At 40.7% G+C, this 13,320-nt stretch overlaps 1 protein-coding gene across 18 annotated transcripts in view; it reads left to right on the forward strand.

The window, feature by feature from the left end:
- Window positions 1–13,320, forward strand: part of TSPAN4 (tetraspanin 4) — a 464,080-nt gene that overhangs the window by 385,579 nt on the left and 65,181 nt on the right. For 17 of the 18 annotated variants that reach the window (XR_012660751.1, XM_075094496.1, XM_075094500.1 and 14 more), the window contains one exon: window positions 2,123–2,314. The exons of the other annotated variant lie outside the window; for it this stretch is intronic. Coding sequence is in view for 16 of the 17 variants with exons in the window: in XM_075094496.1 (XP_074950597.1) it covers window positions 2,123–2,314 (192 nt within the window). In the remaining variant the exon portion in view is untranslated. The remainder of the gene's footprint in view (window positions 1–2,122; window positions 2,315–13,320) is intronic. 18 annotated transcript variants of the gene reach the window in all.

Genomic DNA, 13,320 nt, shown 5'->3' on the forward strand with positions numbered 1-13,320 from the left:
TACCTTAACAGCTCCTTAGATACCAAGACAAAGAGGTCAAAACAGACATGCTGCATAGACCCAGCTACAACAGTTTTCTCTTTGCTGTGATCCAGAATAAATACATGCGATTCCTCTGATCCCTGGATCTTAGACTGGGAATTATGCTACTGTTCAGTTCAGAATGGAGGAAGTGAGTGAGCTTTTTGAATGTTTGGGAACAGAAAATACTCTGCTATCGTTGGAAAGGCTCCTGTGGCCATCTTGGTGAGTCTTGGTTCCCTTCAGCATTTCCTTAACCAGGTGCTTGAGTGTTATTATGGTCATTGGACGGATACTTACAGGCTGTGGAGGCAAAAGAGCAGTTGTACTTTCCATCCCATTCATTGGCCAGTTTAGTGCTATTCCTGACTGTATCTTAGTGCTCTGACAAGTTTGGTTTTAACTTGGGTGTCTGCCAGCTCTCCTTCAATGCTGTTCTGCTGTCCAGCAGACCTTCAGAGTTTTATTTCCATTTTATGATCTGTAAGTGGGCATAGAGGGTTTCCACTGTATATTGCCGGGGCATGGACTGTCCCTCCGTGGTGCTTGTAGAGGATACTTTGCAAAAAGGTGAATATGGTGATATGGGATGCCCGTATATGAAAAGGCTGATGAATGAAGTATTTGAATCCCTGTGTCCTGGAGTCTGCCTTCTTTCAGTGGAGATACGCCAGTTGATGCAGCTGAGTACCTTACAGTCAGGTATAGTTTGGCTCCTTAGTTCTGAACAAAATAGACTGGTTTGCAACTGGGGTGAGGAGTCCTGCCTTGAGACACCGCTGCCTTTGTTGTCCCTTGTTGAGGGGGGATTCAGTGGCATGCAAAGGCAACTTTAGCCATTAGTACTAAGAAATTGCTTTGGCTTTTGTGTTTCTCTTCTGTGTTTCATTTCTGAGGCTTAGCTCTACCCCAGGATTAGCTCTGTCTTTTTTTCTTCCCTGGTTCATGAGCTGCCTTATGTTCATCCACTTTATGCAGACATTTAATTGATATGCTCCTGTGTCTGGCTTACTACTCTATGAACACAATTTCTTTCCTAGCCTTTAATTGATTTGGATAATAAAGGGCAATTATAAAACTCAATAAAAATTGGTTATTTTAAGGGGAAAGCAGGAAAGAAAGAAACCTAAGTGATGCTCTGCTATGTGAGTGTATAATAATGCAAAATCCCCTTTGGTTTAATTCTATTTAATTGCTCAGCTTTACTCAGATTGTTACAATTCCGCAGGCTTTCTCACAGTTATAAGCAGCATGCTTATAAATGTTTGTGTTTTTTAAAAGTTCCTTGTGTATATAATAATTGCAAATTTTATGGGTTTGTGGTGGCTGCTGCCTGCACTGGCATCCTCCCTTCTCCTTGCTCACATGCCTGGGGAGCCTGTACTACTGCTCTCCTCTCAAATTTTTCCTGAACAAGCCAAGGCTTCTTCTGAAATACCAAACCAGTGACCACATTAGGAGTAAAAATCTGTTCGGGTTTTTTAAATATTACAGGAGGATTCTGCCTCTTTCTCTGGCCCCTTTACACTCTAAATGATCTCTTGCTTCCAAAGGAGGCTAGACCTTGGGTAAGAACTAACTAAGAAGAGCTATGAGGTGTCCTACCAGGGGATGCTCTGGCAGGATTTGTTTATGGCATGTGCCAGGGATGGGAGTTGGTGTACTGGGATGGGAAGAATAGGGGATCAAAAGGGCTTCAGCCGTTCTGGGCAGCTCTCTAAGGTACCAAAATAGGATATGGATTTTTTCAGTCCCTTTGAGATCTGAATCTTTGGGAATTTCTCCTTTACTCAGTGTCTGCTTTTTCACTGGATAGAAAGAGATCTGATATTTCAAGCTGTGTCCTGGATTTAGGAAATCTAGGTCTTTATGTTGAATGTATATCTTACTGATGAGTTCCCCCTATATGAATTATTTTTTCTTTCTCCTTTGTCTGTTTTCCCTACTGAAAGCACCATAGGGATAGATCATTTCTTATTAGGTGTGACTGCTGGGTTTACCCCAGCAGAGCCATTCTACCACTGCCATGTTGGTATGGATTAATACCTGGGTTTGCTTGGATACGATAACTGAATTTCATTGTTTCTCTCTATTTTCCCAGTTGGGAGGCTGTGGAATCCTTGGAGTTGGCATCTGGCTGGCTGTTACCCAAGGGAACTTTGCCACCCTCTCCTCTTCTTTCCCGTCCCTGTCAGCTGCCAACCTACTGATCGTCACAGGGACATTTGTCATGATCATTGGCTTCGTGGGCTGCATAGGCGCCATTAAAGAAAACAAGTGCCTCCTGCTGAGTGTGAGTATTAAGCTGCTATGCCATTGTACTGTTTGCTGTCTTAAGGTGCTGGTGCTATGCCAATGCCTGTTACACTGTCCTTACTTCCTTATAGAATTTGCCCATTTGACTTGCATGAGACGTGAGTCATGTTTGAATCAGTCCTTGATAGCTCTAAGGGGCTGCTAGATCATTCCTAACCATGCTTTTAACCTGTCATTGGAGAATGAGACCTGCAAGAGGGAAGGGTTAGTGGTGTTGTGGGTTTCCTTGAACTCTTCAGAGAAGAGGGAGGGGTTTATGAAGACATCTTCTGCAGTCTACCCTTGAATTATTTTTTACTCAGCTTTGGTAGCTATCTACTCCGAATGACTATCCTGGTGGGAGTGATGATCCAAATTCCTGGGCAGAAAGATCAATGTAGGCAGGAAACATTGTAAAGAGGTTGATTTTTGTTTAAATTGGAAAAGAAGTCCTTCAGAATTGGCAATACTGGTTTTGCCAATCATTAACTCTCAAAAGGCTGAGATGTCAGGGAGCAAAGGTGCCAGCACAAGGAGGCTGCTGTGAAATCAAAGATTAATAAGGTGCCAGCTGTCCATGATTTAACAGAGGCTTGATCCACATCCCTAGTGTATTTTATCAAAATGTAATTTGATGCCACTCAAAACTGGACTTCAGAAGTAGTGAGTGCCTGCTATAGTTGGTGTTAGTGTATATTTTAGGTCCTGTTCAGCTGGAGACCAGGAAGCCAGATGATCTTGCTGCTCAAGTCAGGACTTTACCATGAGGTTCAGCAAACCTCAGAGTGAAGTGAAGCTGGGGTTTAGTTTGGTGAGCTGGTGATTCCTTTGTAAAAGGCTGTTCATCACTGTGCTTCACATTCACAAACTATACCTGGGAACTACAGCATGAGTCGAGGCACACAGCTCCCAAGAAAAATTCACCCTGTAAAAATCTTTTAAGTGACTATGAGATTCCAAGCCTCAGTAGAGGACTCTTGTCAGACCCCTGCCTTAATTGGTTGTGTCTGCTGATTTTTAACCCATAAAAGTCAGGACTAGTCAGTCTAGGCTAGTAAAGATTATTTATGAGGCCGGTAGGTGATTTGAAACTAAAATGAACAACATAAATTGAAATTCAGGCAATTTTGTGAGTGGGAATTTACACTGGGAAGGCTGAAGTCAAAATCTGAGGCTGAAAGACCATGACAATTTTAACAGTCTTATAAATACCCACTTTGTGGAGGAGGTGTCTGGCCAGTCAGATGTAATTACTGGATTACAGCTCCAATGCCAATGCAGCAGGAATCCACATGGTGCTGAGTGTAATGGTATAGCTTATATGTGCAAAATTAATCACCTATTTTGTGCTTTTTTGATTAAAGTCCTAGCTCAGTTGTGACCAGCAATGAATGAGCAGTGTCTTACATGTGAGGATCAGGTCAGGATCTGGCAGTCAGTCCTCAGTACTGGAAGAGTTTCAGCCTTTTATCTCCTATGGTTTGTTGGCTGTCATCGTTCCTTTTGGCAAGGGTGAAGTCTCCCTTGATCAGCCATCATTGCTGCAGCTAGGGTGAATGTACTCAGCCACTCCTCGATGGGCATCCTTTTCAGGAGATGCAATGTTTGGAGGTACTGCTCCTCCTAACACATAGTGCAGAATACCCAGAATCTAATGCCCTTCAATGCACGATCTAAGGACTAATCTAATGCCCTTCAGTGCATAATGTAAGGACAGTACTTAATGGATCAAGTTAAGTAATGCAAAGGAATCCAAATTCATTTAGGAACTCTTTGCATGGAAGAATTGGGAAGCTTGATCTGATTTGGTACCAGCATTCCACTCTGTCTGCCTGTCCTTACCTTTGTGTACCATGGCTATTCAGTGTGGTCTCTATTTCACTCAATTTTCTTCAAAATTGAGTTATGTTAGAGCTGATTACAGCTACTTTAATTCTGAATAAGCCCAACTATAGAGGGTTGAAATACAGTTTCATTAGTCTACGTTGAATCACTTATTGTTTAGTCTAGAGTAACTTTCCACAATATGCATCAGTACATACTTGACCTCATTAAATACCAGTGAGATTTTTGAGCTCTTGTGAGTTCCTCTGTTGAGTCTATCTGTTTGGAAGGGAAATGGATGATGGTAGGAGCTGTTGTTTCTGGGAGCAAAGCCTTCGCATGTAGATTTGTTCTTAGTCTTCCTTTCCGCAAATTGCTGGTTGTATTTGACTAGTGTTGGAAATAGTACTTTTAAGATCAGGGCTGGGGCGTTTGGTTTTGGCCAGCTACTCTTTCTCTAAGTAATGTAGGTAGCAAAATAAATGCTTGAATGAAATAACTTGCTGAATATCTAACCAAGGCTGTTCTTAGTGTGTGTGGTTGCTACATTTCTTCATCCTTTTTTTATATCACAGGTGTTCCCAACACTGTGTTCTGCCAAAATGAAAAGAATCTCTTCCCAAAATAACTGTTTTTTGCTAAACATCCTTGAGAATGCCCCTTCTCTACTGCTTAAGAGGACTGTTTTGTTGTAGCTGGGATGTGATAGGTTTTATCATCTAAGTTGTAAAGGGAAAGCTACTAAGCACTGGCAACCTTGTGTATATGTGACACGCACCGTGTTTTAACAGTCAGTGCAGGATCAAGTCCTTACACTCCTTTCTGTATGTCCCAGGCCACCACTTAACATCTGGCTTTGTTCCTGGTAGTAGCTAAGATTGCTTTTTGAATTGAATTCCTGTAATTTATGTCTCCAGAAGCTATTACCACAAATGTGACAGCAACTCATGGAATAAGTTGTCTTGGTCATGTGTGATGTCACTCCATATCTTCTTGTGCAGTGTTTGGTTTAGCAACTTTTCCTAACTTTTTCTTCTAGTTGAAAATAGGAGTTTTGATAATACACAGAGAAACTGAAGTTTACTCAGGGATGCAGTCATGGTGGGATGGCAGATACTCAGCTTGTAATCTACATATAAGAGGTCAAACATTGCTCCACTGAGCAGAACATGGCTGTGTTTCTCTGAATGAGTAGCAGGTTTCACTGACCTCCCCCTTTCCTCTGCTTGATACAGTGTGAGAGAAAGTTTTGGATGTTAAGTATGACCATAGACAGTAATAAAAATGAGGTGAATGTTGTCTGGTTCTCCAGATGCTCTGCCTGTATTGTATTTGTGTCACCTCCTGCTCTGAAATCATGTCCTTAAGATCTCCTTGAAGACACTTACAGCATTATAAGCATACAGACCACATGGACATGCCTGGTTTAACCAAGAACAATTTGGATAACCGCTTGCTCTTATCTCCTGTAGTGTACCCCATCCTAATGATAGGTTGGTGTTAGTCTTTACACCTGCAAGGACTGGAAACACCTCTTCTTCTGCTTCCTAAAAGCAGAAGAAAGAGGAAAGGATGTGGCAGTTACATGTTGGGGAAGGATGTAGTTGGGAATATGCTGCTGTTACTGGGATGGGTGGTTCGGAGGAAGACATTGGAAATATTGCAGGAGGCATGGACTGCCACTGGGATCCCAAAATGGACTGGGAGGGAGCAGGGCAGGAAGAACTACTAGCTCAACCCACCTGCATTGGAGGAGCAGAATTTTATGTGGTATCGGATGCAGCAGGATGTTTGTGTATAGTCTTGCCTTATGAATAGTGCTACTGTTCAATGATGTGGTAAGGAATGAGATTTCCTGAAGAGTCTGCTTCAGTGAATGAGAAATGAGCAGTATCAAAGAGACATTTCAATCTATTTATATTTCATACACTAGGTTGCAGAGCAGATAAGAATCTGATCCTGTATCTTTATGTTCTCCATATATGACATTTGTATTGGGTTGTCTTAGCAAGCCTGTAAGGTCTTTGGTATTAGGCTGCTGTGATGTTCGGTGTAAATGATAATAATTGCTTACCTCTGGCATTTGCCAATGACTTTTGAAAGAAAGGAGTTTTTTAAGCAGCAGAGGACAGATGGAGAAAGGAGGTTGAAAGCAGAAGTAAAGTTTAAGTTGTAAATGAGATTTTGCATAGCTACATGCAGTAGTCAGGAAAGATCCATGTTAACTCTGAATAGAGTGTTTAGATAGCCTAAAGCTTCACAGTTTCACCCGGTGTCCACCAGCTAAGGAGCTGGCAGATATTCTTTACTCAGTGGCAATGTATAGCCAGGACAATGCCTTATTAATCTCTTAAAAACCAGGCCCCTTCCTATTTCTCTGTATTCAGAGGAATAGAATAATATGAAAATCTAAAATGGAGCATGAAAAAAAATTTAAAAGGAAACCTCAACCATCTTATGCATTCTGCAAAAACACACAGATGGGGGGAGTTGTGCAGCTGTCATTCTGAGATCTCAGTGAACAAAGAATGGATATTTACAATGATTCTTATTTACTCTAGCTACCATGTGAAAGAAGATAAACTTTTCCATCTTTATATTTCCCTAGGGAAATCAGAGCAACTAGCATTTCTTGAAAAAAAGTATACAACCCGGTGTATATAATCTTGCATCTGAATGTAGATGCAAATTGATGACTGAAGCAGGCAAACAATGCTTTCTTGCTTCAGGAAGATTCCTTTGAAATTTCTGCTATTCTTGTTGCTCAAGACTGTATAATAGAGGTCCCTCTGCTACAAGCTCAGCTGTAATTAGAAAATGCATCTTTGTTCTGATGGGTTAGGTCACTGTCCTGAACAGGTGACAGAGGTAATAAGCTAAGAGTCTGACTTGAGAAAGTTAGTTTATTGACCTCAGTTGATTTTTTTTCATAGGTATTTGATCCTGCACTGCAGGATCATCTAGCTGTACTGCAAATCTCTATAAGCTATCTTGAAACAAAATTAGGAATCTCCTTTTGCTTCCTTCCCCTTTGCAAATGTGTTATAGTTCTAATGTCCATCAGAGCTATTAGTTGTATCCATCGTCTTTGTGAATTTTAGCTTTGAGTTTGCATTTAGCTTTGAGCGCTCTTAACCCCACTGCCATACATGTGCTTTTCAGCTGAGGGCAGGTCCTTGCAGAAGACAAGGCACCAGCTCACTGTACCACTCTAGCACAATCAGTTATGATGACTTGATCATAGTACTGACTTTAGGCAGGTGCAGTATGTACATGTGCACATGCCATTACTCTATGCTAAAGAAATTTATGCCCAATTGAGTACTTTTTTCTGTTTCATGCTCAAATGTTGACAAAGCTGATCCTTAAGTGTCTGTATAAACATTGTCTTTCAGGGTAGCTGTTTAAGATCTGTGTTTGAGGAGCTAAATTGCCTGAATTCTTTGCCTTTCATACATGTTTAGCAGACATCTATATTTATATGCTTGCACTGGAAAAGGTCATTATTCCATGGATAGTCCAGATTAAAAATCTCAGCTCTAGACATTAAATCATGATGGATTATGTTATTTATCATCTGTGTTACGGTATCCCCTGCAGGCAGCCCATGAGATCAGGATGCTTGTTCTGCATAAAAGTCATGGTAAGAAGATGCCCCTCACCAGCAGAGCTTACCATCTAAATAGATAAGACAAATGGAAAGTATTACTATCCTCATTAGACAGATGGGGAGCTGCAGCACAGTAAAACTAAGTGTCTTGCATAGGTTGCACTGGGAGATTGTGGGAGAGCTATAAAGCAAACCCAAATTGTCTAAATCTCAGCTCAGTGCCTATGTCATTTGCCTCTGATTACAGCAGAGTCTAGCTGGCCTGTGTGCTACAATGACCTTTAAGAAGTGTTTTGTCCATGTTTCTATAATAGTAATGACGATTTTGATTTCTTTCATCATATGTATTATGTACAAATGATAAATATCCCAAAGCAAAATTAGTTCTCAATTTTTATCTTGTTGAAAGTGACTAATTGGCACAATTATCTCATTTCCATGAGCTCCACTGCAGGCTGTCCCAGCTGAGCCGACGAGCCTAATTGCAGTGTTACCTTCCGTTAAATGGGAAATAGGACATTCAGAGAAGCTGCCAGAAAGGGCATGTGAACATGGTCTAATGCAAATTTTTTTCAAATAGAAACTTACTTTTGGTCCAGGAAATCATAGTCACTGGTGAAAAACAGTATCCAGCCCCTTGCGAAGGAAGGATTTTTATGTCAGTTTGGTTGTTACAGCACACATGTATAGAGACCATGTTTCCAGGCACATGCAACTTAATAACTCATGTTCTGGAAAGAAATAAGATCCATTGGCAGTTCTATATTTCACCCTCTCATTTAGTGAAGCTTCTTTTTTTTTTTTCTCCAATGATTTGGTGTGAAGAACACATTCTTCTGCTCCTGGTTGGGATGTACAACATGGCCAATAATCCATTCAAAAGAAGTAAAGGATGAGTCTTGTTTGTGTAGACCTGAAGGCCTAAAAAGGCCTTAAGCTGGCACAGGTGATTCTTCACCACGTATTGCTCATAAAGGAATATATTAGAAAGGGGAAAGGGCTTGAAGTAGACAAAATGCTGATTCCTCTCTGATTACTCAAAGCCATCTGCCTTCTTTATAAAGCACCAAGTTTGGGTATGTTGTCAAGGATTAGATCAAGGATCAAGTATTAGATAAGCAAGAAGATTGCTTAGATACGCCCACTTTCTCCTTATTCATGATTTGTAGATGAGCCTGATTTGTTGTTTTGGTTTTTTTGTTTGTTTGTTTCGGTTTTTCTAAAAAATAAAAAAAGAATTATTAATGAGAATGGGAAAGAAAATAATTATTAACAGACAGATCTATGTGTTTGGCTTAATTTAAATGAGAACCTCAGGTTAATAAGTGAGAAGTTCATCACAGTTGCTGGAATGAATAAGATCAGAATTGAACCTTGATATTATGTCAGGACAGGCTGTGCAAAGAGCTTATACTATATACATATCTGAATGACTATTCAGACATCAAAAGGCTCTTATTTATGGAATAGTCCAAGGGGAAAATGAGTACCCATGATGTTTTGTACTGTGCTGCTGAGAGTTTTCTGAACCTCAGCCAGCTCATCTGTAAGTGAAATAGCAATAAAGAAAATGAGGAAAAAATTAATGAGTGGGGAAAAAAAGGAGAATAAAAATACCTACTGTTTTCAGTAGAGTCGCTGGATCCAATCAGAGAGCTGACAGCTGAAACTCCACTGGTGACAGGGAATTTATTTCAAAGCAACTAAATGGGAAAGAAATAGCCCATGAATGACTTCATCTCAGTAATTTAGTGCTACAGATCAAACAGTAGATTCTCATTCCAGCTTAGTACATGAGCTTGTGTTCTTTTACCAATCTTGAGTAGCGAAATCAGGGAAATTGTGGCTGCAGCCACAGCAGCAAGCAAGTGATGCAGAGATCAGGAAGATACCATACATACAGTCTGAGTGCATTATACATCATGTGTAACACTTCTCTGTGTAGTGCTGTGTTGCATATGAAAGCCCTAACTTGCTACCAGTTGGGACTATAAGTACTGAGCACCAAACTCCCCTAGTTTTGTTGCCTGTCTTTTATTATTAAGAACCTGCTCCTCGTTGCTTTTCAGTTTTTAGTTCCTTCCACTTGGCTGATACTGAAACTCCGGAGTGGATGGGACCTGTCTGAGTCCTCCTCTTTCTCCCTTCTTTTCTTCAGCTCTGGTAGCAGTTAATCAAAGAACCTGGAAACAGAGGAGAGAAAGAATAAAGCTGGTTTCCTTCCCTCCTCTTTTTAGGCTTCAGCCTAGGCTCAATGTGTAGGAAGGGCTTACCTCATAGGGTAGTATTTATTTTTCTAATATAGACTGATGCAATACCACTAGCACCTGATATGCTTTGAATCAGAGAATATCTGAAGTTGGAAGGGACCCATAAAGATCATTGAGTCCAACTCCCTGCTCCTCACAGGACTACAAAACTAAATCATATGACTAAGAGCATTGTCCAGATGCTCCTTGAACTCTGACAGGCTTGGTGCTGTGCCTACTTCCCTGGGGAGCCTCTTCAAGTGACCGACCACCTCCTCAGTAAAGAACCTTTTCCTAATGTCTCTATTCCTTTTTGTTTGCCAAGATGCTGCTTTATGTCAGTCAAACAGTGTGACAGTGCCATGTGCAGAAGTCAGGGGAGCTATACTAGTTTATATCAAGGCTTAATCTTTTTGTCTAAATGGCTATCAGTGTTTACAAGTTCCTAACTCCTGGTTGATTAATCTATTAACTAGTAGCTGTGTATTAGCAACATCAGCTTCCCTGACAGTCTGCACAGTCTCAAGATCCCCTATCACTTAGAAAGCCTATCTCACCCCATCTTTTGTCCCAACATTCAATGAACTCTCACATTCAAGTGTTTCTTGAAAAGAAACCTGGCTCTGAGCCCTTTCAGAAGGGGACTCAGAAACCAAGACTCATCTTGCCCTACGCTGCTGTCTGTAAGGATTTGACATGGGTCACAGATACCTCACTGCACATCAAATTACCAGGACAATTAAGTAGCCCAATGAACCTCACAGTGGAAGAGCAGAGCATAAGACTACATGGTGGTCAGGAAAACACAAAGAAGCCTGTTCTCTGCCAGAACTTGCAGTCTCCGGACAGACATGTTCATTGTCTGATCTGTAAGACTGACCTCTGCTGATTTTGATGGGCTTTTGCGCCAGACCTAGGGTCACCAGCAAGGTCTGGTAGGCAACAGAATATTCCCATTTCAAAAGTAAAGGACAGGTAACCTCTGTGCTCCTTGCCAGCCCATACATTCATGTCACTTTTGAGGATAACATTTGATTTTTTTTCTTCTTAACAATACAATTATCTCTTCAGACAGGAAGCCGTAGGCTTACCAAAGCAGCGGTTGTGCTTATATTGCCAGTCATTCATTTGCTATTTTAGCCACCTTAATATTGCTTCTTAAATTAAAGGACATCATTGGCTTTTTTCTTTAAGGTTTAGAAATACCTGAACCTCAGAAAAATTTAACTCTGGAGGTAAAGAAATGAAGGCTAGCTTGTGTAATTCAGTAATGCCTACACAAGGCGTAGCCAGAGCTGATTTGATGCTATAGACATTTTAGTTCCCCAGTAGGAAAATATTACCAGCTAAAAGGCAGAATTAGGTAAACCACACTAACTTGCTTTTCATTTTTTTAAGCTACTGCAAGACTGACCCATGTGCATCTGATGCAGCAGCCTCTGTGCAGCATATTTGGGAACAATAAACTGGGGAGAAAGCCAGAAGTAGAATTTAAATACAGACAAAATACTCTACCTTGTCCTTTTTTTCTCTTCTTGACCATCTGCTTCTCACCATTTTCTTCACTTACACATGCAGTGCAGTTCCTAGATGCTGTTTTGAGACTCCTAGAAATAAGAGAAATCTTCTATTGTTATAATTAGCAGGTGAGGTCCCATTGCAAGCTTCGCTCAGGGTTTGCAAATATGTGTAAAAGGAGAACTGCAGAATTTCAGGGTAATTTTTTACCCCTTCAGCTCATCATAATTCAGCTGAGCAGCATGGTCATGTCATTTGCTCTTATCACTTTGGGGGAGCTTCTGTCAGTTAGCCCAGCACTTGGGATCAACCAGATGTTTGGTGTGAAGATGAGTGTGAAGCCGGCCCTGCCGACTCACTTACTCCCCAAGCAGGGTGTGCGGGCACCACTCACTGCTGCTTTTCTCCTCTCAGGGCACTGAGCTGTCCGATAGCATTTCATGCTGGAGCTCCAGATGACAAGAAATATCCCGGGGATGGTAGATTCATGGAAGAAGCTCTATTTACTAAGTACACGGGTGATGCTAAAGTCTGAGTAAAAGGTGTAAGTTTAGACACTAATTAACTGTGCATGTCTTTGCCATAGGTGGAGAATACTGAATCAACCCCAAGCCCAGAGCCTTTTAGTTGTATTTTCTACTTCCGTTAACTATGTTAGATGGACTCAAGCAACGCCTTTGTTATTAATGGAGTGAAGCAGGCACTTACAAGAGCTAGTCTAATGTTTTAGTTCTTCAGCTGCATTGTACTTCACAAGTAGGATGAGTTTCTGTCTTGACTAGGGTAAAGATTGACACCAGATGTTGTCGCAGCTTTGCATTTATGTTTGCAGAAGAGATGAAGCAACCCTTAAACATAGTCAAAAACCAGCGAGACCTTTCTTTGTGCTAAGGAATAATAATCTACGATCTGTCAACTGGGCCAGTATCCACCTAGTGTTGTGATGTGAGAGTGATACCTGGCTAATATTTGATGATATTTTATTGATTTTGAGTCAGTTTTTGGAGACGATGGAAAACAACTCGAAACGCCACAAAATGCCAGTTAAAATCCTGTGACATATAGTATGGGAATGTCAAGTCTCTCAACTCTCACTTACTAATGCAGTAAGACTGAATGATTCCAACTGGAAGCACTAATGCGACTAAAGTGAAACACTGTTAATGTGTTAAAACTGCATATGTTGTATATCTTCCCACGAATAATTACTGCAGATTTCTTTGAGCTTTATTGATCAGCAGGAGTTTTTGCACATTCATTAAAAATATAGTCCAAACATAAACAGAGCTGTACTATATATCCAGCAGGCATAAAGCATGCGCAACTTTGCCACAATCAGAATGAATTAACTATTAAGGCTTTTAGAGAAAAATAGCTGATGTACCAAATTTAGATACATGCCGTTTTCATAATGGAGTTGCTGTTTATAAGTTTGCTCATATACATTACTGCCTTTTTACAGTTTATGAGCAAACTTATCATTTTTATGCTAAAAAAAAAGATCAGGAGGCTAAAGAGATTTACTTCCAAGGAAGTATTAAAAGAGCTAAATATGCACAGCATGGCAGAGAGAGGGCTCAGATGGGATATAAGTCTACAAATATTAGAGAAGTCTAAATACTGTGGGCAGAAAGGAAGCATGCATGGTGCTACAAAGGGTGGTAAGTAGGAGCAATGGTATGGAACTAACAACAGGAGAATTCAAACCAAATGTCAGAAGAACTTTGGTACTGAGATGTAGAATCAGAATCCACTGTGATGGAAATTGATGGAAGCAAGCTGCCCTTTCCCTTTTGTTGTGAA

This window comes from Phalacrocorax aristotelis, chromosome 5, assembly GCF_949628215.1.
Source record: "Phalacrocorax aristotelis chromosome 5, bGulAri2.1, whole genome shotgun sequence".
Classification (NCBI taxonomy): domain Eukaryota; kingdom Metazoa; phylum Chordata; class Aves; order Suliformes; family Phalacrocoracidae; genus Phalacrocorax; species Phalacrocorax aristotelis.